Source organism: Amorphotheca resinae, assembly GCF_003019875.1.
Source record: "Amorphotheca resinae ATCC 22711 unplaced genomic scaffold M430scaffold_3, whole genome shotgun sequence".
Lineage (NCBI taxonomy): Eukaryota > Fungi > Ascomycota > Leotiomycetes > Helotiales > Amorphothecaceae > Amorphotheca > Amorphotheca resinae.
Window position 1 is genome coordinate 2,379,375 of NW_020194473.1, and position 22,336 is coordinate 2,401,710.

Sequence of the window (22,336 nt, forward strand, 5' to 3'; positions counted from 1 at the left end):
CCTGGCACTTGCCTTGAAGACTTCGACGGCATTTGAATCGACTCGTTCCTACGCGGACATGTAAGAGACTGTAGTTCAGAAGTATTGACAGTGTCAAATGAGATCCCTTCCTCATTCCTCGAGACTGCCGTCGGTGTAATAATCAAACTCGGCGGGTAAGGGAGCCTCACTCTTGGCCTTTGCATCTCCATCAGCAAGCAGGAACGGGTTCGGCTTCTCTTCTGCAGCACCGTTGCTTGTAGCCACTGGGGCCTCTGTCGCAGCAGGTAACCGCCCTCTAACGATCCTCGTCATGAATGCCGCCCATTCCCAAGGTCTTTCCCTGTCTCCAGGCAGACTATTAAAATATTCCCAGCCCATTACGCCGCCAAACCCCGGATGCCTGGCCTTCAACGTAAGCAGGACCTCCTGTACAATCTCAAACGGCACCCATCCACTCCCGTTCCCCGGATTTGTAACCATTCCGACGACGATCTTCTGCGCCGGCCAGCCACGAGCAATCATATAATCATATCCGTCCGGCTTGCTCACGTCTCCCCAGCCACAGTAAAACTGGGTGTTATACCACGCGATCTGCGACCCTCGCATGACCTCCAACGCCTCATAGCTGAATCCGCTGAGATTATGCTTCGGATTATCAGACATCAGGGCCGCAGCAACAGGTGCTAAAGTGATGATGAAGGCGCTCCCGAAATCGCTCTTCAATCGATCGATGAGACGGATCACCCCAGCGAGCGTCATGGGTTCCTCGACATCCAAATCCAAGCCATCGAGCCCGCGCTCCCGTATCATGTCGCGCAGAGGGATATAGTATTCTTCGAATGTCGAATCGTCGAGATCGAGTCGTGTGAAAGAGCCCTTGGCGGCGCCGCCGAGCATGCCTATGACCTTGATGCCGGAGGCTTGGAGGACGCGGAGCTCGGCCCAGAGCGTGTGGTAGCGGGGATGTGAGGGGACATGGTCGTTCTCCGGGTCAATTAGCAAAGAGTGATTGACGGGGGCGTGGGGAAGAGGCACGAACAAGGGTTATGTTCCCAGGAGGGTCGTTGAGGTGGATTGCTGCGAGGTTGACATGACTAACGGCAATGCCAGGTTGGGTTATGATGGGAAGAATGGAGCAGGGAGTGCCATCTGGATTGTGCAGAGTCTGATAGTATATGACGAGTCGTGGGGTCGGAGGGAGGGAGATGGGAGGCATTGGAATGGAAGAAGTTGTTGTGAAGGTCGTGGTGAGGACGGCCAGGAAACGCGAGGCTGAAGTTGGCGGGGGCAGCTTATTAATAGCCTCGTGCTGTATATAAGGTCTCCGGCGTCTCTTCGACAACGACTGGAGACTCTATATAAGATTCTGTGCCAGCTACGCCTCACTCAGTCTTTTTTCAGCTCAGGACCTCGACAGAGAAGCAACCCCCTTTCATCTTTTCTGTTGGCATAGCAGCAGAATAAGTTGCGTGTAGGGAAGGATTTCAAGCTTCGCGCCATGTTGGGCATATCATGTGCACAAAACCAGAAACGCCGAGAGATTCCTGGATCTTAGATCCTGAGGAGTGGTCTACCAATATAGCTCAGGATATCTCTCTTGTTCGTTGCGTGCCATAGGTAAGGACTGGCAGTCCTGGGGATGGAATCACGTGTAATATCACGTGACTGCACTTACGACGAGGCATGAGATGATACTGATATGATAAGATGTTTCGACACTCTTTAGGTTATATTCTAAGGTCAACTTGTCCAAGCTGACTTCCAGATCGCCGGTTAGGACTTCAATCTTACAGCTCGAGAATCTATTTTCGGCCTTGCTCGCTAAGTGGCTCCTTCGCTTGAATAACACGATCAATTCCGACGCATTCCGCATCTTTCTCCCATCTTCATAATATTCAGGATCCTCCACTCCCACGTGAATCATCAAAGTAGAAGTGTTGGAATCCATCATGTTACTTTACAGATTATGTTGGTGGCCGCGTCGTCATATATTCCCGTGGGAAGTTGGATCTCCACGGAACACAACATTCGCGAGCCTGCGACTCCAAGCGGATCGCCTCAGCCACACCCTTATACCTTCAACTGGCAAAAGGTTTATTCCTCCATAGCAAAGCAGCTGACGACGATGCGGATTTGTCGAGCTCTTTGACACAATGATGACGACGTATGAGGCTCTGGGCCATGGCCATGGATTCCAACTTGAGTGAGGAAAATCCTAAACCTTGTTGCCATTGGCAGCTCTGAAATCCGTTCATCCCATCATCTCCCAATCTCCCCGTCCCAACTGTCCATTCCTTCTCACCATTCGTTCTTATAAACATGCCTTGGCAATGTCATTTTCTCTCTCTCCTTACTCTTTATCTACATGATCATCTCTGATCACCTCTCTCTTTACCTACAATCATATCCTCCGTCTGTTTCTTCACTGCATGCATGAAGATGGCATTCGACTCACGATTAACCTTACGCTCTGCCCTTGTCGCCCTTTTGCTTTCCAACTTGGTGGTGGCGGAACCCATTCGTTTATATAATAGACAAGCTTCTGAGGCCCCAGGCGCGGATGCACTGACTGCGTTAGAGGCGATACCAACGGGTGTTGCAAGCGGCAACGCCGATGTACCTTCACCCTCGGGCGGTAGTTTGTTGGCCTCGCCTTCTCCGAGTTCAGCTGCTAGCCACAAAGGCGCTGGCAAACCGGCCTCTCTCAAGGGCACTGCGGCTTCACCAAATAATGGAACACAACCGGGGGATGACGGTGACTCTGACACACCACCTTCAACACCACCGGGAAGTAGCAGCACTGGCGGTGCCGACGCTTCGAGCTCTTCACCATCTCAGGCCTCTGGCGATAGTGATAGCTCTCCTAGCTTACCAGCTTCAACGCCGTCTAACTCAGGAACACCAGGACCGGGCTTACCCAACACAGGAGGATCTGGCGGTGCCAGTGGCCCATTTACCTCATCCGGACTACAGCTATGTGGCTCTCAATACTACACTCCTTCTAAAGTAAGAACCCGAAGGTTTTGATGATATTAATGACTAGTACTGATAGTAAATAGTATGTCTGTTATAGCGATTCCCTGCTATGTCCGATTGAGAATGGGCAGCCAACGCAAGCTTGCGGGCTTGCCTGTTACATCCCTTCGATGTATTCCTGCGTCAACGGGGAATTGATGCCGGTTAATGCTGTTTCCGCTTCCGGAGCATCTGGTTCTGGACCCGGCTCAGGTTCACCTCACTCAGGCTCACCTCACCCAGGTTCATCTCACCCAGGTTCACCTCACCCAGGTTCACCTCGCCCAGGCTCACCCCCCTCAGGCTCACCTCCTGATTCAGGCTCGAGTTCAGGGTCCTCAAGTTCAAGCTCTTCAAGCTCTTCAAGCTCAGCCTCAGAGACAGACTCGGAGTCCAGCTCTTCTAGCTCTGCAGGTAGTTCTGCAATTTCTGGATCCGGCCCAGGTTCTAGCTCAGGCTCAAGCTCAGGCTCAGCTCCCTCAGGTGCAGCTCCGTCAGGTGCAGCTCCGTCAGGTGCAGCTCCGTCAGGTGCTCCTCCGTCAGGCTCACCTCCGTCAGGCTCACCTCCGTCAGGCTCAGCTCCGCCAGGCTCAGGTTCTAGCTCAGGTTCTAGCTCAGGTTCAAGCTCAGGCTCAGCTCCCTCAGGTGCTCCTCCGTCAGGCCCAGGTCCGTCAAGCTCAGGTTCCAGCTCAGGTTCAAGCTCAGGTTCAAGCGCAGGTTCAAGCTCAGGCTCGGCTCCCTCAGGTTCACCGCCGTCAGGCGCAGCCCCCTCAGGTGCACCTCCGTCAGGCCCAGGTCCGTCAAGCTCAGGTTCCGGCTCGGGTTCCGGCTCGGGTTCCAGCTCGGGTTCCAGCTCGGGTTCCAGCTCAGGCTCAAGCTCAGGCTCAAGCTCAGGTTCAAGCTCAGGTTCAAGCTCAGGTTCAAGCTCAGGTTCAAGCTCAGCCTCACCTCCCCCTGATTCAGGCTCGAGTTCAGGGTCCTCAAGTTCAAGCTCTTCAAGCTCTTCAAGCTCAGCCTCAGAGACAGACTCGGAGTCCAGCTCTTCTAGCTCTGCAGGGAGTTCTGCGACTTCTGGTGGCTCAGATTCAGCTCAACAGCAGCCGTCGGGATCCGGTTCACCTGATCCTGCAATGCCTACAGGGTCAGTACCTTCTGATATTCCAAATTCATTAATGGGTGCGCCCGATGCTGCTGTACCCACTGCAAACTCTCTATCTGACTCGGTTATAGGACTTCCAGAATCCGCCGCGCCCACTGGCTCCGCAGCCTTTGAGAGTCCCAGTGGCTCTCAAGATGCGCCTGGCCGCACGATGCCTATGACCTCCGGTTCTTCCACCGATGGGTCTGACATCGCAGCGCCTTCTGGATCCGGCTCTTTCGGCGCAACAACGTCCTCTGGCACCCCTGCGGGGTTCACAGGGCTCAACTCTCAACCAAGCTCACAGCCTAGCTCACAGCCTAGCTCACAGCCTAGCTCACAGCCTAGCTCACAACCTAACTCACAACCTAACTCACAACCTAGCTCACAATCCGATTCCCAGCCTGACGATCAGTCCGGTGATGAGGGTCCCAGCGGCTCTCAAGGTGCGCTTAACAGTACGATGCCTGCGAGCTCCGGCTTTTCCACCGATGGGTCTGACATTGCAGCGCCTTCTGGATCCGGCTCTCTCAACGCATTTACAAGCCCTGGTACTCCTGCGTCTACGGGATCCTATACTCAGTCAAACCCACAACCAACTTCACAACCCAGCTCACAACCCAGCTCACAACCCAGCTCACAACCCAGCTCACAACCCAGCTCACAACCCAGCTCACAACCCAGCTCACAGCCAAGCTCACAATCCGATTCTCAGACTGATGATCAATCCGGTGATGAAACTGATGATCAGACAAATTCCCAACCTAGCTCGCAATCAGGGTCTCAATCAACAAGCTCTCCAACGCCCACTGATTCCGACTCTCCTCTAGAAGGGACAAATACGGCGATGCCTACTGCATCCAACTCCCCTGGGCCTTCTCCGCTTTCTTATCCAAATAGCGCTCTTATCTCATCTGAAATGGCAATGCCTACTGGACTATTTTCTAGTTCATCTTATACTGGCTCGGGATCTGGCTTTCCAGGCTCCAACTCTTCCTCGGGATGGAACTCGTCTATAAGTACATCGGGTACTACACCATCTCAAGCTGCCTCCTCCTCTGGTGGTCCGGTTACTTCCCCGAGCTCGTCTGATGTAGCTACGTCAACGGCATCCAGCTCGTCCACAAGCTTGGGATCTTTACCCTCTGGAATCTTTAGTGGATCAATAGCTATGCCCGTCATCATTACGCCTACTGGAACCATAGCTCTTAGCAGTCAGGCTTCCGTTCCTTCATCATCTCCCAGCGGATCAACAAGTGCTTTACAAACGCCTACCGGAAGTTCAGATAACTCATCAGCGGCTGCAGTAACCTCAAGCAGTAGCTCGTCAGCTCCTACAAGGACCTGGGATAACGCAGGAGCATCCGAAAATGAGCCCAAGACCCTGTTAATCGCACCCAGTGGAAAACTGAACAGCAGCTCCCCAAGCGTTGACAATTCTACCAGTTCGAGTGCCACTTCGAACAGTTCTTCAGACAATACTGTGCTTCGAATTCGGGCCGCGGAATCATCTGCCACTGGTTCAGCAGTTGAGGCTGTCAACCTACCTTTCGTGGCTTTGTTAGTGATTGGGGTAGTCGCATTTGTGGGTCTATAAAGTATGGGGCTTGGGAATTTGATGATAGTTTCAGGAATATGGAGTTATGGTTGTCGTTCCGTATAGCGATTGCACTCTGGTTTTACAGTCTTTACTTTACAAAATTGCAGCATGGCGTAGAGGGTTGGTTTTATTGTTTGGCGCGTGGGAAAAAAGGACAATCATTGAAATCTTTCCTTGGCATTTATAGTATCAGAGTCTTCTGCTCATCATATTGAGTACCCTGCATACAATTTGGACTTCATATACCGATGCCAAATATATCCTCGAAAGTGCGTTGTGTCACGACTTGCAACCCCTCGCGCTTGCACTTGCACTCGCTCGAAGCTCACTTGGCTTGATAGCCAACCATGCAATCCACCAAGTGAGAGATCCAGACCCAGCAACCGCAGTAGCTACTTGGGTGTCTGAAGGGCCCCGTTTTCTATAACAATCTCGTACCTTAAATCTTGAAGCCATCTTCTGCCACCTCAACCTCACCCAAAACCATCCTCTTATTACTGCGAATACTCACGGCAGGTTCCCACTCTACTTGTTAAGAATCCATTTTATCATGAAGTAGACTAAGTGTGTCCATCGACAATATCATCAATTCCATTCTGCAAGCAATGGAATTAATGATACAAGAATCAGTTCCAGGTAATGAGTAATACAGAATTACTAACGGCGAATCAATTACTAGATAAATTTGAAGCTCGGTGCTACATAAGTTGCTTAAATGTAAGCAAATGAAGCTTGGCTTTCTACAGAGACGCACATTCAGAACCACCTGGCTAGAGTGTGCAGACTATGATTTCATTCTCTGATCAATGGATCTGAATACTGACTATCTGTCTGACTGACTTTGTATGCGCCTAAGCCCCATCCTAGCTGACTTCACATGCGCACCCGATGCCCGAATCCCATAACCTATGCAAGCCTAGTAGCACTGGAGAGCTGCTTTATGCAAACATACCAAGCTATTCCCAGGGTTGCTCCATAAACTCAAAGCTAGTGCTTGGACTTCTTGCCGCGGAGGACGTTGGAAATCTTGCCGCCCAATCCCTTGAGGACATTGATCGCCTTCGTTGGTTTGAGTGCCTTGGCTGCGCGCTTAGCCTTGGTCCAAACCTTCTTGACTCTGCTGGGGCGGCTGCTGGGCAGAACCACGGTGGTGAGGGGCTGGGTATTGACTGGGGCGGGCATCATCATTTGTGGTGGAATCACAACATCGACTGCCTTGGCATCAGCGGCAGGCTGGACACCAGTAGTAGCAGTAGGCTGGGTAGTAACCTGCTGGGCAGGAGCGGGCAGAGTGTTGGCGGCTTGATCAGTGATTGGGGGGGGATTAAAAGTCGGGAAGGCCTCAGCATTATCTGTGATGTGTGTATTAGCTGCACTGTCCACCACAGGATCGGTTTGTGGATTTGCTTGGTTGGATGTGGAATATCTCACCTCCATTTCCGTTGCCAGTCCGGAGGGTTGTAAAGCCAGACGAGTTTCCAGAAGCACCAACGCCCGGAGCGGCAAGATGCTGGGGACCGCTCTGACTCGTGGTAGGATTGTTCAAGCCGGCGGCACCTGCGACGAGAGTCTTGTGTCCTTCACCCGGGTTGTAGTCTGAGATAGATTAGCTGTTAGATCTTGGGTAACAGTCGAGTTCGAAGGACTTACGAGGGATCATGGTAGGATTGGGGCCACTGCCAGCTCGTGCCTGAGCGCCGTCATCTTCAGAAGGAGGAGTAACGCGAGTTCCTTTGGGGAAGAACTCGGCGTAGTCCATGCGGGAGACCCTATTGGGATTCGGAGTCGGAGCTCTATTGTTCTCCATCTTTCCTTCTTGGGTGAGGTTGGTGAGGTGTTTATGGTTTTGGTGGTTGAGAAGAGAAGATTCTCTGGAAGACTCAGAAGATAAAGTGGAGGATGAGGAGGCCTTCTCGACAAGCTAGTCTAGATCAGTCTGTCGGCAGGGCGATTATTATCACGGAAACAAATAGAACAAGCGTCTTTAAATCTCAATTATACACGGAACGTAAACAACTCTCACCTTTTGTCTGTTTCAGACTTTCAGACCTGCGTGAAGAACCAAGAATGTGTAACTCCTCTCATGACACACCTGTGTTTACTCCATCCTTTGGTTGTTAGTGGACTCTCACTAGATAGGACCTTAATAAATATCAGCATCTTAACTGTAACTTGGATGATTGCTTAGATCTCACGAGAAAGTCCTGGAGTTTCTGTTGTCCACCCCTTTATGCGGAAACACGTCTCCTCAATGCCAAACACGTCAGTTGCTGTTTCCATCTAGCATTTCATCTTTCTCTCCACACTGAACAACTCTCCATATTATTCTCCACCCCTAGACATCAACTCTCTACACAGATCACCTATGTCAATGCAGGTGGTGGAGTTTGAGTCTGTCAGTTGTCGTTAGCTTTTTAGCGAGCCCCCCCTTTTTTTACCGAACCCCTTGAAAGCCGGTCCCCTTCTTAGGCGGTCTTTAGACGAGCCCCTTGTTTTAGCGAGCTGTTCTAATGCATCTTCCTTCCTATTGCTTGGAAAGATCAAGACTCCCTTAGTGAATTTCCGTGAAAGTTTTTGAAAGAACACGCTTGAAAATACATCATCATTTTTGGGAATCCCCCGTTTCTTCCTCTTTGCTGGAAAGCTTATGTTCTCTGTATCTCTGTTCTCTGTTCATCAAACAGGATATGGAACCTGGTCAGGTTTGGATAGTTCGCCTCTATAGGATGGCTGATTAACACACAGAACGTAAGGTGACTGGCAGAACTGGAGCTGGATTGTTCTCCTTCGGAGAACAAAGAGACTAAGATATGGAAATTACTGACACGGGCAAGTATGCTTGGCTAAATAAAATCCAGAACTAACATGCTCCTCCGCAGATTCTTAGATATTGGTAGAGACAATGGAGCAAGCTAGAAATGTAAGCTTACTGTCTCCAGAGCATTCTAGCCGTAGAGGCCTACTGGTTCTCGGCCTGGAGTAAAAGTCTCATCCATGAACTTTCTCAAGACTCAAGTTGTCCCAGGTCTTTTGATAACTTTTGTTGGGACCCGTACACGCACGTGACCCACAAACCCTATTGTATCTAGACTCTAGACTCTCCCTCTCTTCTAGAGAATAGACCAACCGTACCCATCGACTGTAATCATATAGTGAAGGGTACCCGTGTCCCTACAACTTTCGATATCCTTCGGTTCGTCCGCAAAAGCCTAGGTAAGGATTTTATTTCTTTGGCCGCCATATTCTTTGTTTTTTTTTAGACGATGCTGGGGAGGGTGTCTCTTTGCTTGTCAGCTGTGCTCTAAGAACTTCATGGAGATAACATAGCCACGACGAGTAGGCGTTGATAGATTCAAAGAAATCCAAGCCAGGTAGAAGAAAGTCAAATGACCTATGGGTACCTAGCGGTGAATAGGCAATTGTAAGGAAAATAATTCGAATATATATAGCTCCCCTAGAAGTTAGAATGTGCCAAAGATTAACGAAAGAAACAGTGTCACAATCACAGAAAAAAAAGACCCACTCTCTCGAATTGTTGGTTTCAATACTCTTGTCGCTGTCAATTCTCTTGTCGCTGCCAATTCTCTTGTCGCTGTCAATTCAAGTGTACGTAGCTAGGGAACCACTAGAACTTCGACTGACGAGATAAAGTTAGTCGCAAGATTCATCAACAGAAGAAGTTGGAACTAGACTGCCTGTCGGTGGCCTGTGGCGCCATGCAAACTGGGTATACCTAGACTTGTATTGAAACGTCGTGGTCAAAATAGAGAATACAAGGCTAGCGTAAGATGTGGAGGGGCATAATGTTAGATTAAGAAGGATAAAGTGAGATGATAATCGGGCTTCAGTATATTAAGCTCAAACACAAAATCGTCAAGTCATTTCAAGCTCGAGAGTTTGCAGGTCAACAAGGCAACGCGGCGAGAATCTTGGGTTGTAAATTTCAAAACAAATCGAGTAAATCTTATTGAAATCTCTTTAGCTCCACCAAATATTTACCCCCGTGTTTTTTCAAATCAAAACAATCCTCTCCAAAGGCAAGTCCATAACTCACGTTCAACAATGCCTCCAAAATCAAAACGCGTACCAGTCTCCAAACCACCACCGCGTATAACAATACAGCCCGAGGTTCCCGTCATTTGTTGCAGCGATATAATTCTCATCGTTGACCCCAAATCAAATCTCCCTGCCTTCCACAAAAGCCTTATCTACTCCCTCATCACCGAGGTCAAGCTCCATTTCTTCAAACCGCATTTCCAAGTCGAACCGGCCCCACCACGGACACCCAAAAAGTTCCGTTACGTGATTCAAGTTACAACGCGGATTTCCAATCCCGACACTTCTTCTAGCTTTCTCAAAGAAGAGCTTGCAACCGACAAACCATGGCGCTGGTTTGTTCCTTTCAACGAGGATTTGGTCCCTAGTAGCGTGGAAAGCGAGGAAAGCGAGGAGGAGAATATTGGTCATTTCAGTTTCCAGAACAGCATCAAATACCCCACATACCAAAGCCAGATTAAGGAAAGAAACTGGGTGGAGATCGAGAGCGCGGAGGTGCCGGTCATGTTTACTAAGGGGATGTACGAGAGGGAGGCTACTGAGAGTTTAAGGTTCCGCTGCAATGAACCGGGGCATATGGGTAAGATCTGGACCTTCCAGGTTCTGGCGCCTCACTGGCTACAAACAGAGCTCCCAAAGCCTGTGGTTAAGAAAGTCAAGCGGGAGATTTCGGAGACGCCAAATGAGGAAGAGGCTACCGATGGAGATGATGAGCTGGATAGTGAGGGAGAGGAGGTGGATGAGGATGAGTATGATGGCCCGGGCATTCGTATGAAGACCCACAAAAGGTCTGCCAGCTGGATTGAGGATGATGAGGAAAATGAAGACGATGATTATAGCACTGGTTATAAGAGTCGCCGGGGCGGGAAGGCGAGAAAGGGCAAAACGGTAGCAAAAAAGGCTAAGGCGAAGAAGCAATTATCAGAGGATATGGACTGGGTTCCTACTGGTAGAAGATAAATAGAATTTTACTAATAGCGTTAGGGATTATTGTATAAGTAAGATTCAGCAACTAATAAAGAGTCGCTTTCATCATGATTTGATGTGCTGCTGGGCTTATGATGGGGGCCGATTTATCCACAATTTATGTCGCTCCGCAAATGTAGAACACCAAAGCGCTGAGTAAATAAATAATGCTTTGATGATGGCAGGTAATGTGAACTATAAATATGAAATGTGGATGAGAAATTAATTACATGCTCAATCCTGGCTCTTCAAAAGTTTCTAAGAATCGTCACATGTCGCCAGTGAGACTCCATTCCCATGACACTCGTCCTTCTCTCAAGGAGAGATATTCAACCATACAGTTTTTCTTTTGATGCAAATGAGATTTAACGAGTCATCAAGACACAAATATATTGAATAGAATCTGCTTTCTCGCGTTGTCCCTGACAAAGGCAGCAAGAATGCTTCTTATGGAAGCCACAAAATTATACACAAGAGCCCCACCAAGCCATATTACATGAATATGGGTGAATTACCAAGAGGTCCCTCACCACATCTCAAAAACTCTCCGTCTCTTTGTTTAGTTGACCAACAATGTCAAGTCACCGTTAGTAGCGTTGGTGTCATTACGTCCGAGAGAACCAAGGCCGAAGTTGGTGATAGCGCCCCGGAGTGCAGCATAGTGAGTGATGTACGTGTCGTCCTTGGTGTTCGGGGTGATGCCATGGCCGAACAAAATAGTGGCAATTGCGTTGTTGTTGTTTGGTGTACTGTCAGAGTCATTTTGCCATGTAGCCTCGTCGAAGGTTGCAACCACCAACGTGCCCTGCTCTGTCAATTCCTCCAGATACATGTCAAGGAAGGCGTTGAACCAAATTCCAGCCGTAGTTGGCTGGTGGACGTAGTCGCTGTTGGATTCTGGGTCGTGGCCGTTGTGGAGCATGTCGGGTACGTAGAAGGAGTAGGCTGGAAGCTTGTGGGAAAATACGTCGGCATCAAACTGTGCAGTGGCGTTGTAGATCTTGCTGCAGCGAGTGTAGTTGGTGGTGTATGTTTGGAACAACAAGGCCGGAACGTCTAGACGGCGATACGCAGGGCTGTTCCAGTCTGGGTTTGTGTTGTCGAGCGGGCCGATGAATAACTCGTTATTGCAGTCATTAGGGCCCCGTGCCGTGGCGAGAGGTGTGTACCACTCGGCATACGTAGCGTAGTCAAGTCCTGCAGCGTCGAGGAGGTCATAGATGGTCGTGGTGTTAATGTTGTAGAAGTCTTCGTTAGCAATGCCGAAGAAGTCCCCAGCGATGAGACTGGCGTAGTTGGGCAATGATGGGTGGGTCACGCCGTGGCTGTTCGTCAAAACCTTCCCACGTTTGGCAAGCAGCTTCCAGTACGAATCATTCATGGTCCAACCGAACACCTCGTTCTCGAAGATTACATGGAGGATCTTCTTGAACTTGCCCTCGCCCTTGACGCGCTCGTCGTTGCCGTCACCCCTTGGCTCAATCGAGTGGCTTTTGGTAACATTGATCTCCTTCGGTGTACCTTCATTCACAGTGAAGAACGGGAACATGAGGCTCTTCTGGCCCGAGTTCGTGATGCCCATTGGCTCTGTCTGAGCCGTAGCATTGTTGATGCCCACGGTGTTGTTGTTGACCAAGTACGTGTAGTATCCTCCATAGTTAGATGCCTTGAATGGTGGCTTGTATTGGACGGTGTAGCCGGCTAAAGCTGGATCACTGGCCTTGTAGACACCACCACCAATGAAGGGAACCTCATGATCGGCAAGTTCGCCCTGGGCTGAGGTGCTGCCAATGAGTGCCGCGAGGACAGTGACGCTGGCGGCCACGGTTTGACTGTTATAACGCATGCTGAGTGCGAGAAAAGGGGATGCAAACGAAGGACGAGAAGGAATGTGATCGCTTTGCTGATGAGCAAGAGCGCACAGCGGCACAGGTAACCTACTTATAACAGAGATAACAACCATCTTTACAGTACTGCTCTGGCCGGCGGGCACGGCCGATGAAGCAGTGACATCTATCCCTCGAAAGAGAGGATCTTGAGGCTGCGATCTTGACATGCGTGAAATTTCCCATTTGAAGTAGTCTGGGGATGATGTGCACGTTGCAGCAATCGCGGAGACGATTGGGTAAGTCAGATATCTGTCCGCACAATGAAGCCTCACCTAGGCATGTTGAAGCCACACGTCCATAGAAACATCCCCAATAGTTTGTGGCTCTACTTCAACGTGCTCAAGCAAGAATTCTTCTTCATATTCCATTTCGGGTAAGAGAATCATTCAACGCCCATTTGATTGAAAGATCGGGTAAAAGCCAATCTCAGTGACATTTTCCCAGTGGGGAATCCTGCGTTTCATCAAGCGACAAGCTTTCCCGTCAAGTTTCAACCAACAAGCCTTTCTGCCAACCGATAAGCTTCAAGATAAGCATACAAACTCTTAGCGGCATTGATTACAGCTTGCAGTCGCATTAGACATTCCAACGTCCAAATGCTCTGATCATTAAAAGTATAAAATAACAATGAAGACAAAGCGCGAAGAAAAGAATTATAAAGAACTGCTTCTTTGAAAGGTGTCAACATCAAGTCACAATTCGCTGACCCCAGCCTTCACCCTCTTCCCAACGCTCCTCGCCTATCGGGACTGCTCTTCAGGAAACCCTCGGAATCGTATAGACCCAAACTGTCGGGACGTCCGTGATTCCCATTCCAATTGCCATAAATGCTCGGCTTCAGCTGCATCGCAATGGTGTTCTCATCCCCAATATTTTCCTTTCCTGGACCGTCCTCACTTGTCAGATCCGGCATGATTTTGCTTTCCATCTCCCATCTGCACTGAGGCGGCAGCTGCGGGGACGGATACTCCCATTTTGACTGGCGGGATGTGACCTGAAGAGGGTGTCTAATCATTGCATCAGACCATCGGATCTCGTTAACCTTTCCATGCTCTGTTATTTCTCGTACCAGCTCCATATACGGATTCGTGTCCATCGACACATCATGCGACGTCCTCAATGTCCACTGATCAATTGGAGAGGTTGAAAACTTCGAGCCCAGAGAATCAGGCTGACCCGGCCTCGTTGCCAAACTGGAAACTCCAGCCAGTTTCAACCTCTGCTCTCCATTCCAACTTAACGCCCGGAGTTGTGAACGTCTCCTTTCTCGTCGGCGTATCTCGCTAATTAGACGAGCAGAGATCTGTTTCTCGACCTTTTTCTTCGGCGCACCAGACTTCAGCCGAAGGGATAGGAAATGGCCCGAGCTTAAATCGGAAACAGAACCTCCTTCGGCACTTCCTGCTCTCGGGTTTCTCGGTTGTGGGGAAACGCTGGGGCTACGTGCGAAGACAGGTTGCGCAGGGCTTGCTTGATACTCGGAATAGATCGAAGAGACCGAATTGCGCATTGACATATCGCCCCTGCGCCCGAGCGTGCCACTACTCATTGGTGAATTTGTTGGCAGGATAGAGGTGAGAGAAGGTGAGGGACGTTGGACAGCTGTGGAGGATGAAATGCTGACGGGTAGAGAAAGTGGTCGTTCTTCTATGGATTCCATGATCTCAGAATTAGAGGGAAGGTCTGGCCTCCCTGATGAGGGCTCTGCGACGAAGAAAGCGGGATTTGGCACCATTCCGGACAATACAAGACTTTGATGCCGGGATTCATTGGTCCTCGAATCGCTGATGGAACCAGAAGCTTCGACGCTGTGATCGCGGATGGCTAGTTTTGGGGGGAAGGTAACAACGCCGAGGGTCGGTGAATCTTCTAAGGACCTGCCTGGCAGAAGTTCGGGTACAGTGACAGAAGGATTGAAAATCGCCGTGGAGGGAGGATGGCAGCTGAGACTTCGGGGGACAGACTTGAGTGGAAAGCATGCGGTTTTAGAAGGCTCGGTCATGCCTATAGGGGTATTCGGAATATCGTTTTTCATCGAAGATAAATGTTCCTCTGACCCTTCGGGTACCTCACCAACACTTGATGGGCGGGGAATGCCAGATATTCGTACCACATTAGACCGTTGATGGCCCTTCTTTCGGGGAGACCCAGCACGCTTTTGGTTTGCCAGAACTGGGCGGGGATCCATTGGCTTCTGGGGGTACCATTGGAAGGGATTCAATTCAGCCCCCTTTGATATCGGACTTGATTGTGTTGTTTCACGTCTTCTGCTGGGAGATTGCGCGTTGTCAGAGGCGATTTCAAGGGGAGATATAGAGCCCGAATATCTCTCCCACGACGCTTCCAACCCAAACATAGCCTTGCGAATATAAAGGGGCCGTGGTTGAAATACTGGTACAGCAGACTTTGACCTCTTGACAGATGAATAGAATGGATCATTAGCTAACGAAACCTTGGCCGAAATAGAAAGGTCGGAAGCATCAATTGTATCAGCCTGATTGTATGGTTCCAGCACCGAGGTTCGGCTATCCTTATGGATTGGTGCAGATATAGCTTTGCTGCCATCGGAAGATACCCGCATCCTATATCTCTGTTCCCCACGTAGGCCACCAGGCGTAAAAGGTGCCGGCATGGCTAAGTCCGGTACGTCAAGTGGGCAGAGACTATCATCCGACAATATAGATGTGCTGGGAGAGTAATTCTGTCTGGGAAATGCACAACCCGCTGTCCTAGGGACTTTTCTTTCCGGACTTGGGCTACGAGAAAGATATCCCCCGAAGATAGAGCTGATTATGGATGTGGCATCATCGCTCACCATGCGGCTTTCGGGGACTGGTTTTCTAGGGGGTGTTGGAAGTCTCTCCGTAGGCGGTAACCCGGGAAGCTGACTAAGGGTAGTCAAAGTTCTCGACAAAGCTTGTTTACGAGCAGACTTCAGACGTTCTGATGTAGATCTCAAGATGGTCGAAAATTGAGTGCCAGGTGCCACGCGTCGGGGCATGGGTGGTATCTGTGGTAAACTGGCCACTTCTTGCGCCTCATATGGATTCGTCGAGAAAGAATTCGGGTTGTGTGCATTGGGCCCAATATAAACTTTCGTTTTAGAGGTTTTGGAGCATGTCCTTGCAAGCCACTTAGGAAGCGACGGATCGAGATGGCTCGAAGGAGCGATTTGTTCGAGGGTGCCAGTGGATGGAGGTTGAAGCCTTGTCAATGGAAGGGAATTGTTGGGTATCGGCACTGTTGAACCTCGTGTCCATGATTGTCTACGTTTCCCGGATAGCCAAGTGAGCCCTTTACTTGAGAACAGTCCTTTTGAACTAACACTAGCGATGGACATGCCGTTCCCAACATCGCCAGTCAACCACTGAATCGAGCCATCGTCTTTTCCGCAGCAATGGCCTGATGACAAACTGTGCAAACGAGGTATTCCAAGTGGATCTACTAACGGGAAAGTCCTGGCCGGTTCCTTTGCCTCGACATGGACGATGGATGCCTCTGTTGACTGGATTCTGGCTCTCTCGAGCCGGTCTTTCCTCCTTAACAAATATACGACGAAGGATGCCGAGATAATCAAGATCCCAAAGCTTCCACCAAACACAATTCCAATTACCGCCCCCAGTGGCGGGGCCGTGGAATCAACATGAGTTTCGGCTCGCGCGTGGATGGAGTTGAGTGGGTAACCCGCGGTGGGGGACATAATTGCAGCTTTCGAATTATGTTTCTGAACTGAGCGTAACTTTATGCTTCGGACAGAGAGATTTTGGTCGTGTCCTTGTTTGGGTAAAGTGTAGATCGCTCGCTGACTGGCGGATCAATGTAGAAGAGTGCCGGGCTGGGCAAGAGATCCGTGGTAGTTCGAAAGGATAACTGTAAAGACAGAAGAGAAAACTGAGATAAGGCACAAAAATGCAAGAGAGAGAAAGATGATGAAGCATGGTGGGAAGGTAGAAAGATACTAGAGAAGTAGTATCACGACGAGACGAGACTATTTACATGGCTGGAATGCGCCCTTGGCTGATTGAACATTCCTGACCATAACTTGCTAGGCGACATCTTTGCCCGTATTTGCATTGAGCCACGAAGGGCCAAGGAATCTGCCCCGTAAATTCATGTTTGTTTACATCTGCTGAAGAATGTTGTTGAGTTCTGCTATCGGAGGTAGCTGTTGATGATGGAAGATGGAAGGTTGCGAATTACACAGAGGGCGGAATTGGCAGCGTCCTCGCTCTCCAATCTACCGCATTTGATGGGGGGCATATGAAATGAGAGAAACCGGGCACAGGAATTGGTATTCCTCAGATGCATCGCTTGATGCTGAGCGGGGAAGAGGGGTGAAGGGTGAAGGGAAGTGAAGGGTGGATGGAGGTGAAGGATGAAGGGAGGTGAAGGATGAAAGGAGGGAGAGTGGGAATGTGGAAATATCTCCACGACGGATATGGTCTACCGTAGGGGTATGGTACGGCAACCTCGCCAAAGGTGCAGTCCCCGCACTCGAGGCTCTTGGTGATTGAAGGCTTCCAGCATCAGCATCATCATCACAATCGTCGTATTCCCGACAATACAAGAGTGAAATCGCTATGTTGCTATTGCTATCCGTCTAATGCCACTACACTAATCAAAGACCAGACAACAGAAATACGGTGCAGACCATGGAGCAAAGGAGGTTGGTGGAGGGATGGAAGTGCCCCTCCTCCCGCCCCTCGCTCTCCCTGCCCTCCATCCCACCTTCACTCACTCCGACATATCTCTCTCACTTCAATTGGCTGTTACCCCTTCGCAGGACTTAAGCCTTCACAGTCTCACCACCAGGATACCCTGCACCATGTCACTACAGCGCCTCGAGACTTCAACGCCCCGAGGAGGTCCCGCAGAACTCGATCTTCAGATGCGCCTAGCTGTTCGCTGCGTGGGTCAGGTCGCATGCCCTTGCGATGACTCGTAGGACCGACTGCCTACCTCCTCCTCGCTCTCTCTTAAAGCCTCTCCAGGACCCGAGACGTTTCTCATCCGTGTCTCCAGCTTCTCCAGTTTCTCCAGCTATAGCTATATCCTCACGACCATCGTTCCGAACCTCTCAACCCCTCAGCCCCTCTGCTCCTCTCAAACAAAGAACCACGAAACCTCCCCTATCAAGATGGCAGACGACGCAATGACCGGCGGGCACTTCACCCATAACAACACCACAGCACACAAAGCAGATCGCGTGCTTCCCCTCTTCTCCCTCAAAGGTCGCACTGCTATCGTCTCTGGCGCTGGGGCGGGAATCGGGTTAGCAGTTGCCCACGCACTGGCGGAAGCTGGTGCCAATGTTGCGATTTGGTACAACAGCAATAAGAAGGCTATCGCCGAGGCCGAGAAGATTGAGAAGGAATACGGTGTCATGTGTATGTCTCCTCTGCCTTACCTTGCGGGTCGATCCTGTTTGCTGGAATATCGATCGGGGTGCGGATGTTTGATTGGAGCGCATAGACTGTGGGGATAGCCTACTGACAGGTGGGGCGGGCATATAGGCAAAGCTTTCCAAGTGAACATAACCGACTACAGCGCTGTTGAGACTGCTGTCAACACTATCGTCCGAGAATTCAATGGCCGCCTCGACGTCTTTATCGCGAACTCGGGTATCCCGTGGACGCAAGGCCCCGCAGTGGATGGCGAGCTAGAGCACTACCGCAAGGTCGTGGCAACGGATTTGGATGGCACCTTTTACTGTGCCCGGGTCGCAGGCTTGCATTGGAGACGGCAAAAGTTGGAAGGTACAACAATTGATGGCAAGAAGCTGGAAAATTATAGGGGAGGCAGCTTTGTGGCCACGGCGAGCATGAGTGGACATATCGTCAATGTCCCGCAGATGCAGGCTGCATATAATGCTGCCAAGGCGGGGGTTATCCATCTGTGTATGTTCTTATTCCCCTGCCTTACTCATGTTTCTCATCTTCCAAAGTACTGTACTAATGCAGAGTGTGCACTGTGCAGGCAAGTCGCTCGCCGTTGAGTGGGTAGGTTTCGCTCGAGCGAACAGCGTTTCTCCCGGCTACATTGCAACCGAGATCTCCGACTTTGTTCCCCAACCCACCAAGAACATTTGGAAGGATAAGATTCCCATGGGTCGCGAGGGAGAGGCCCATGAACTGAAAGGCGCATTCCTGTACCTGGCTTCGGATGCTGCTAGCTATACTACAGGTTCCCCGCCCCCTTCTACACCCTTTTGGATGTCTCTCCGCTAATGCCATGATTAGGAGCTGATCTCGTCGTTGATGGTGGGTACTGTCTCCCTTAGATGGAATTGGAGTGCTCTATCTATGTAGGATGTTCCTGATGGTATTGTAAAGATCGGGATAGACGGCGAGCTCATGGGTTTGGAACGGTTTCATGAGTTGATGAGATAGAGATAGCGTTGAGCATAGATACCTGGTTGAAGTTCAATCACGAAGTATCTTCCCTTTTCAAGCCAGGCTGATGCTGAAAGCCTTTTGGTAACTCATATTGAGGTCCAAGTTTCTCGTTCATACTTGCTAAGGCCTTTTCTCCACTACTTTGATATAGCTATAGAGCGTATTTGCTCTACCAATATGGATATTTCAAAGAATGATTATTTCAAAGCAAGGATGTCATAACCGCATTCAGTCCGCAGGTCCTGCTTGGCGGGGCTTTTGTGGTTCAAGGCACATTTTTTCTTGCTGTATATTACAAGTGATGATATGAGAGGACACAGTTTTATGTCCTTACGCACTGGATCTAGTTTTTTAAGTTATTGGCGGTTCATGTTACTGCTATAACCCCAGGTTATCCATTTATAAAAGGGAGGTTCCTGGGGAAAAGGGGGGGTTCTAGCGTCGATCTTATCGGATATCAAAAGCTAAGATTGCACGAAAAGAAGCTCCTGGTCACCGTAGATTTAACTAAGAAAACACCAATGCCAAAAGACATCCCCGCGTTAAATCACCTTGGTTATTCCCTCAATTCAGTCAGGGAGGGAATGGTTTTCTCAATGCACAGAGAAATTCGGCTCTGCGGAAGGTAGACGCAGTCAGTGAAGCCTTGCGCAAGGCTGTCTCCGAGAACCAGCCTTGATATCCTCGCTGCAGGCGTTGTTGGCCCAGCATGAAGTTTGCTAAGGAACTGGATCGGGATCTCGTCCCAGGTAGGGCAGCAGACCACAACGAGTGCGACTGAGGTTACTGACGTTACATTACTTAGAATGGCGCATCAAATATCTCGATTACAAGCAAGGAAAGAAAAGGGTCAAAGCCGTTGCTCGAGCTGTAGCCCGGGCCAATGCAACACCTCGAACACCTGCCCGACCTGAACTTGGGCCCCAGCGAGCCAGCACATATGGGACGATAGGTTCTTCTCCTTTTGCCAACCGGAATCGAACTCCCTCGACTCTGCGGAAATCTGAGAGCTTCAACAATGGGACCGTCGGCCCGTCCCGCGGGCCTTCAGCGGTTCAGGGCACAGATTCCCGACCCGACCCAGAAGCGTCGTCGGCAGAACCGTCTGCCCTATTGACGGTAAAGAAGACACCTCCAGTATCTATACCAAACGATAAGAGCCCACTAGAAACCCAAGGCCCCGCCATGGGCTATGGCAGCTTTGTCCCGACACCCCCAAAAATAGCCAGGATACCATTCGAACTTCCCGATCCTGCCCTGTCGCCCCAAAGCCCGCTGGCGAATACCTTCACCAATGTCGGTCCTGATATTGTACCAGCTGCCGAGCAAAGCAGTCTCGTAGATTCACAGCCCCATAATGCTTACGAAGTTGGACCTACGATATCACCACGACATGGACGTGCGTCTACCTTTGCGCCGCTTCGCAGTCGAAACCACCCACGACCGTCGTTGATGCGGCGGATGTTCTCTTCCGTAGGAACACCTCTCACGCCAATTGATAGCCGTAGACACGATGAGAATTTAGTGGCGATTGACCAAGTCAGAGCACGGCAGAAGGAATTCTTCGCCTGGATGGATGGTGAATTGGAAAAAGTGGAGACCTTTTACCGCCTGAAGGAGGATGAAGCTGGCGCTCGGTTGAAGGTTCTCCGGGAGCAATTACATGAAATGCGGAACCGCAGAATCCAAGAAGTCGCAGAGGCGCAGAATGCAAAAGCACTTCGGAGAGAGGCCGAAGGTTCAGCATCTGACTCCTCTGGAAAACATTCCAATGGCCGGTCTCAAAAGGAATCGAGCTCTGATCAGCACAGCTCAAGAGACCAACTAAACGCCTGGCTGGATCCTATCGAAAGAGTGCTCGGGGAAGCGAAAGCCGCAGTCATGAAACCCATAAAGCCCCGCGTTGGGTCCAATTCGAGGGCATTACAAAGTATGCAAGCATCGCCCGAACTCCAACCCAAAAGCCAAACTGGAAACGTCAGTATGGATGCTGGTCGCGATTATATACGGCGACCCCGTCATGAGAATGATGTCCCGTATCGAATCGCCAAGAGAAAACTCAAGCTTGCGCTCCAGGAGTTTTATCGTGGCATGGAATTACTGAAATCATATGCTCTACTAAACCACACTGCCTTCCGTAAACTCAACAAGAAGTACGACAAAGCGGTGAATGCATACCCTCCGTTGCGCTACATGTCAGAGAAGGTCAGCAAAGCCTGGTTCGTTCAGAGTGATGTTCTCGATGGCCATCTTCATGCAGTGGAAGATTTGTATGCCAGATACTTCGAGCGTGGGAACCATAAGGTCGCCACGGGCAAACTCAGAAGCTCGCAAGGCAGGCCTGCTGATCAGTCAGCCAGCGCTTTTAGGAACGGTGTACTAATTGGGACCGGGGCAGTCTTCTCAGTTCAGGGTGTTATTTACGGAGCAGACCTTCTCCACCATCCCGATCCAACCATCAAGACCCAAACCAGCTACTTATTACAGATCTATGGGGGATACTTCCTGGCCCTGTATCTGTTTTCTTGGTTTTGCCTTAACTGCAGTATCTGGACCAAGAACAAAATCAACTACAAGTTCGTCTTCGAGTTTGATCCGAGGCATAATCTGGATTGGCAACAGCTGGCTGAGTTTCCGTCGTTTTTTATCTTCTTGCTGGGCCTGTTTGTCTGGCTTAATTTTTCACAATATGGGGCACCCGAGATGTTTATATACTACCCCGTGATCTTGATCTTTGTTACGGTGTTGATAATTTTCTTTCCTGCGCGGACTTTATTTCATAGAAGTCGAAGATGGTTTGTCTATTCGCATGTGTGTTCCACCTCCCTTTTGCCCTCTGTCCATTGCTGATGACTTATAGTGGCGTTTGCTTCTTGCTGGATTATACCCCGTGGAGTTTCGAGATTTCTTTTTGGGGGACATGTACTGTTCCCTGACATATATGACGAGCGTAGGAATATCCTTCTTCCTGGTTGCCCGCTGATCGCTAACTGAATACTCAGAATATCGAGCTATTTTTCTGCCTATACGCACATCATTGGCATAATCCAACTCAATGTAATTCGACGCATTCACGACTCCTCGGCTTCTTCTCAACTTTGCCTGGCATTTGGCGTGCCTTGCAATGCTTACGCCGTTACAAAGATACGCAGAACATGTTCCCACATCTCGTCAATTTTGGCAAATATGGCATGACAATAATGTACTATGTTACGTTGAGCATGTACCGTATCGAGGAGACCCATAGCATGCTCGCACTCTTTACCTCCTTTGCGACCGTTAATGCTATTTATTG

The 22,336-nt window shown here is 50.0% G+C and overlaps 10 protein-coding genes across 10 annotated transcripts; 5 read left to right on the plus strand and 5 right to left on the minus strand.

Annotated features, from left to right (window-relative positions):
• Positions 1-111: 111 nt before the first annotated feature.
• Positions 112-1,198, minus strand: M430DRAFT_17370 (glycoside hydrolase family 18 protein; the record flags this gene model as incomplete). Its single annotated transcript, XM_024863656.1, has 2 exons — positions 112-966; positions 1,022-1,198. The coding sequence occupies 2 exons, from the start codon at positions 1,196-1,198 to the stop codon at positions 112-114; spliced, it is 1,032 nt and encodes a 343-aa protein (XP_024723494.1).
• A 1,223-nt stretch (positions 1,199-2,421) lies between these two features.
• M430DRAFT_17371 (hypothetical protein) lies at positions 2,422-3,079 on the plus strand (the record flags this gene model as incomplete). The annotated part of the gene is made up of 2 exons (XM_024863659.1): positions 2,422-2,988; positions 3,056-3,079. 2 exons carry the CDS (start codon positions 2,422-2,424, stop codon positions 3,077-3,079), a joined length of 591 nt encoding a protein of 196 aa, XP_024723495.1.
• A 183-nt stretch (positions 3,080-3,262) lies between these two features.
• Positions 3,263-4,167, minus strand: M430DRAFT_40622 (hypothetical protein; the record flags this gene model as incomplete). Its single annotated transcript, XM_024867413.1, has 2 exons — positions 3,263-4,075; positions 4,147-4,167. The coding sequence occupies 2 exons, from the start codon at positions 4,165-4,167 to the stop codon at positions 3,263-3,265; spliced, it is 834 nt and encodes a 277-aa protein (XP_024723496.1).
• A 140-nt stretch (positions 4,168-4,307) lies between these two features.
• On the plus strand, positions 4,308-5,732 carry M430DRAFT_17373 (hypothetical protein; the record flags this gene model as incomplete). The annotated part of the gene is made up of 1 exon (XM_024863661.1): positions 4,308-5,732. The coding sequence occupies one exon, from the start codon at positions 4,308-4,310 to the stop codon at positions 5,730-5,732; it is 1,425 nt and encodes a 474-aa protein (XP_024723497.1).
• A 938-nt stretch (positions 5,733-6,670) lies between these two features.
• M430DRAFT_274049 (hypothetical protein) lies at positions 6,671-7,542 on the minus strand (the record flags this gene model as incomplete). Its single annotated transcript, XM_024865601.1, has 3 exons — positions 6,671-7,087; positions 7,167-7,331; positions 7,386-7,542. 3 exons carry the CDS (start codon positions 7,540-7,542, stop codon positions 6,723-6,725), a joined length of 687 nt encoding a protein of 228 aa, XP_024723498.1. The 3' UTR covers positions 6,671-6,722.
• A 2,255-nt stretch (positions 7,543-9,797) lies between these two features.
• On the plus strand, positions 9,798-10,751 carry M430DRAFT_17375 (hypothetical protein; the record flags this gene model as incomplete). Its single annotated transcript, XM_024863662.1, has 1 exon — positions 9,798-10,751. One exon carries the CDS (start codon positions 9,798-9,800, stop codon positions 10,749-10,751), a length of 954 nt encoding a protein of 317 aa, XP_024723499.1.
• A 565-nt stretch (positions 10,752-11,316) lies between these two features.
• Positions 11,317-12,813, minus strand: M430DRAFT_65059 (hypothetical protein; the record flags this gene model as incomplete). Its single annotated transcript, XM_024869147.1, has 2 exons — positions 11,317-12,533; positions 12,699-12,813. 2 exons carry the CDS (start codon positions 12,811-12,813, stop codon positions 11,317-11,319), a joined length of 1,332 nt encoding a protein of 443 aa, XP_024723500.1.
• Positions 12,814-13,350: 537 nt separating this feature from the next.
• M430DRAFT_57223 (hypothetical protein) lies at positions 13,351-16,346 on the minus strand (the record flags this gene model as incomplete). The annotated part of the gene is made up of 1 exon (XM_024868658.1): positions 13,351-16,346. The coding sequence occupies one exon, from the start codon at positions 16,344-16,346 to the stop codon at positions 13,362-13,364; it is 2,985 nt and encodes a 994-aa protein (XP_024723501.1). The 3' UTR covers positions 13,351-13,361.
• An 876-nt stretch (positions 16,347-17,222) lies between these two features.
• On the plus strand, positions 17,223-17,733 carry M430DRAFT_33907 (hypothetical protein). The gene has a single exon (XM_024866454.1). It carries the CDS (start codon positions 17,325-17,327, stop codon positions 17,589-17,591), a length of 267 nt encoding a protein of 88 aa, XP_024723502.1. The 5' UTR covers positions 17,223-17,324; the 3' UTR covers positions 17,592-17,733.
• A 50-nt stretch (positions 17,734-17,783) lies between these two features.
• Positions 17,784-18,926, plus strand: M430DRAFT_97994 (hypothetical protein; the record flags this gene model as incomplete). Its single annotated transcript, XM_024870086.1, has 4 exons — positions 17,784-18,033; positions 18,160-18,543; positions 18,623-18,829; positions 18,886-18,926. 4 exons carry the CDS (start codon positions 17,784-17,786, stop codon positions 18,924-18,926), a joined length of 882 nt encoding a protein of 293 aa, XP_024723503.1.
• Positions 18,927-22,336: the final 3,410 nt, after the last annotated feature.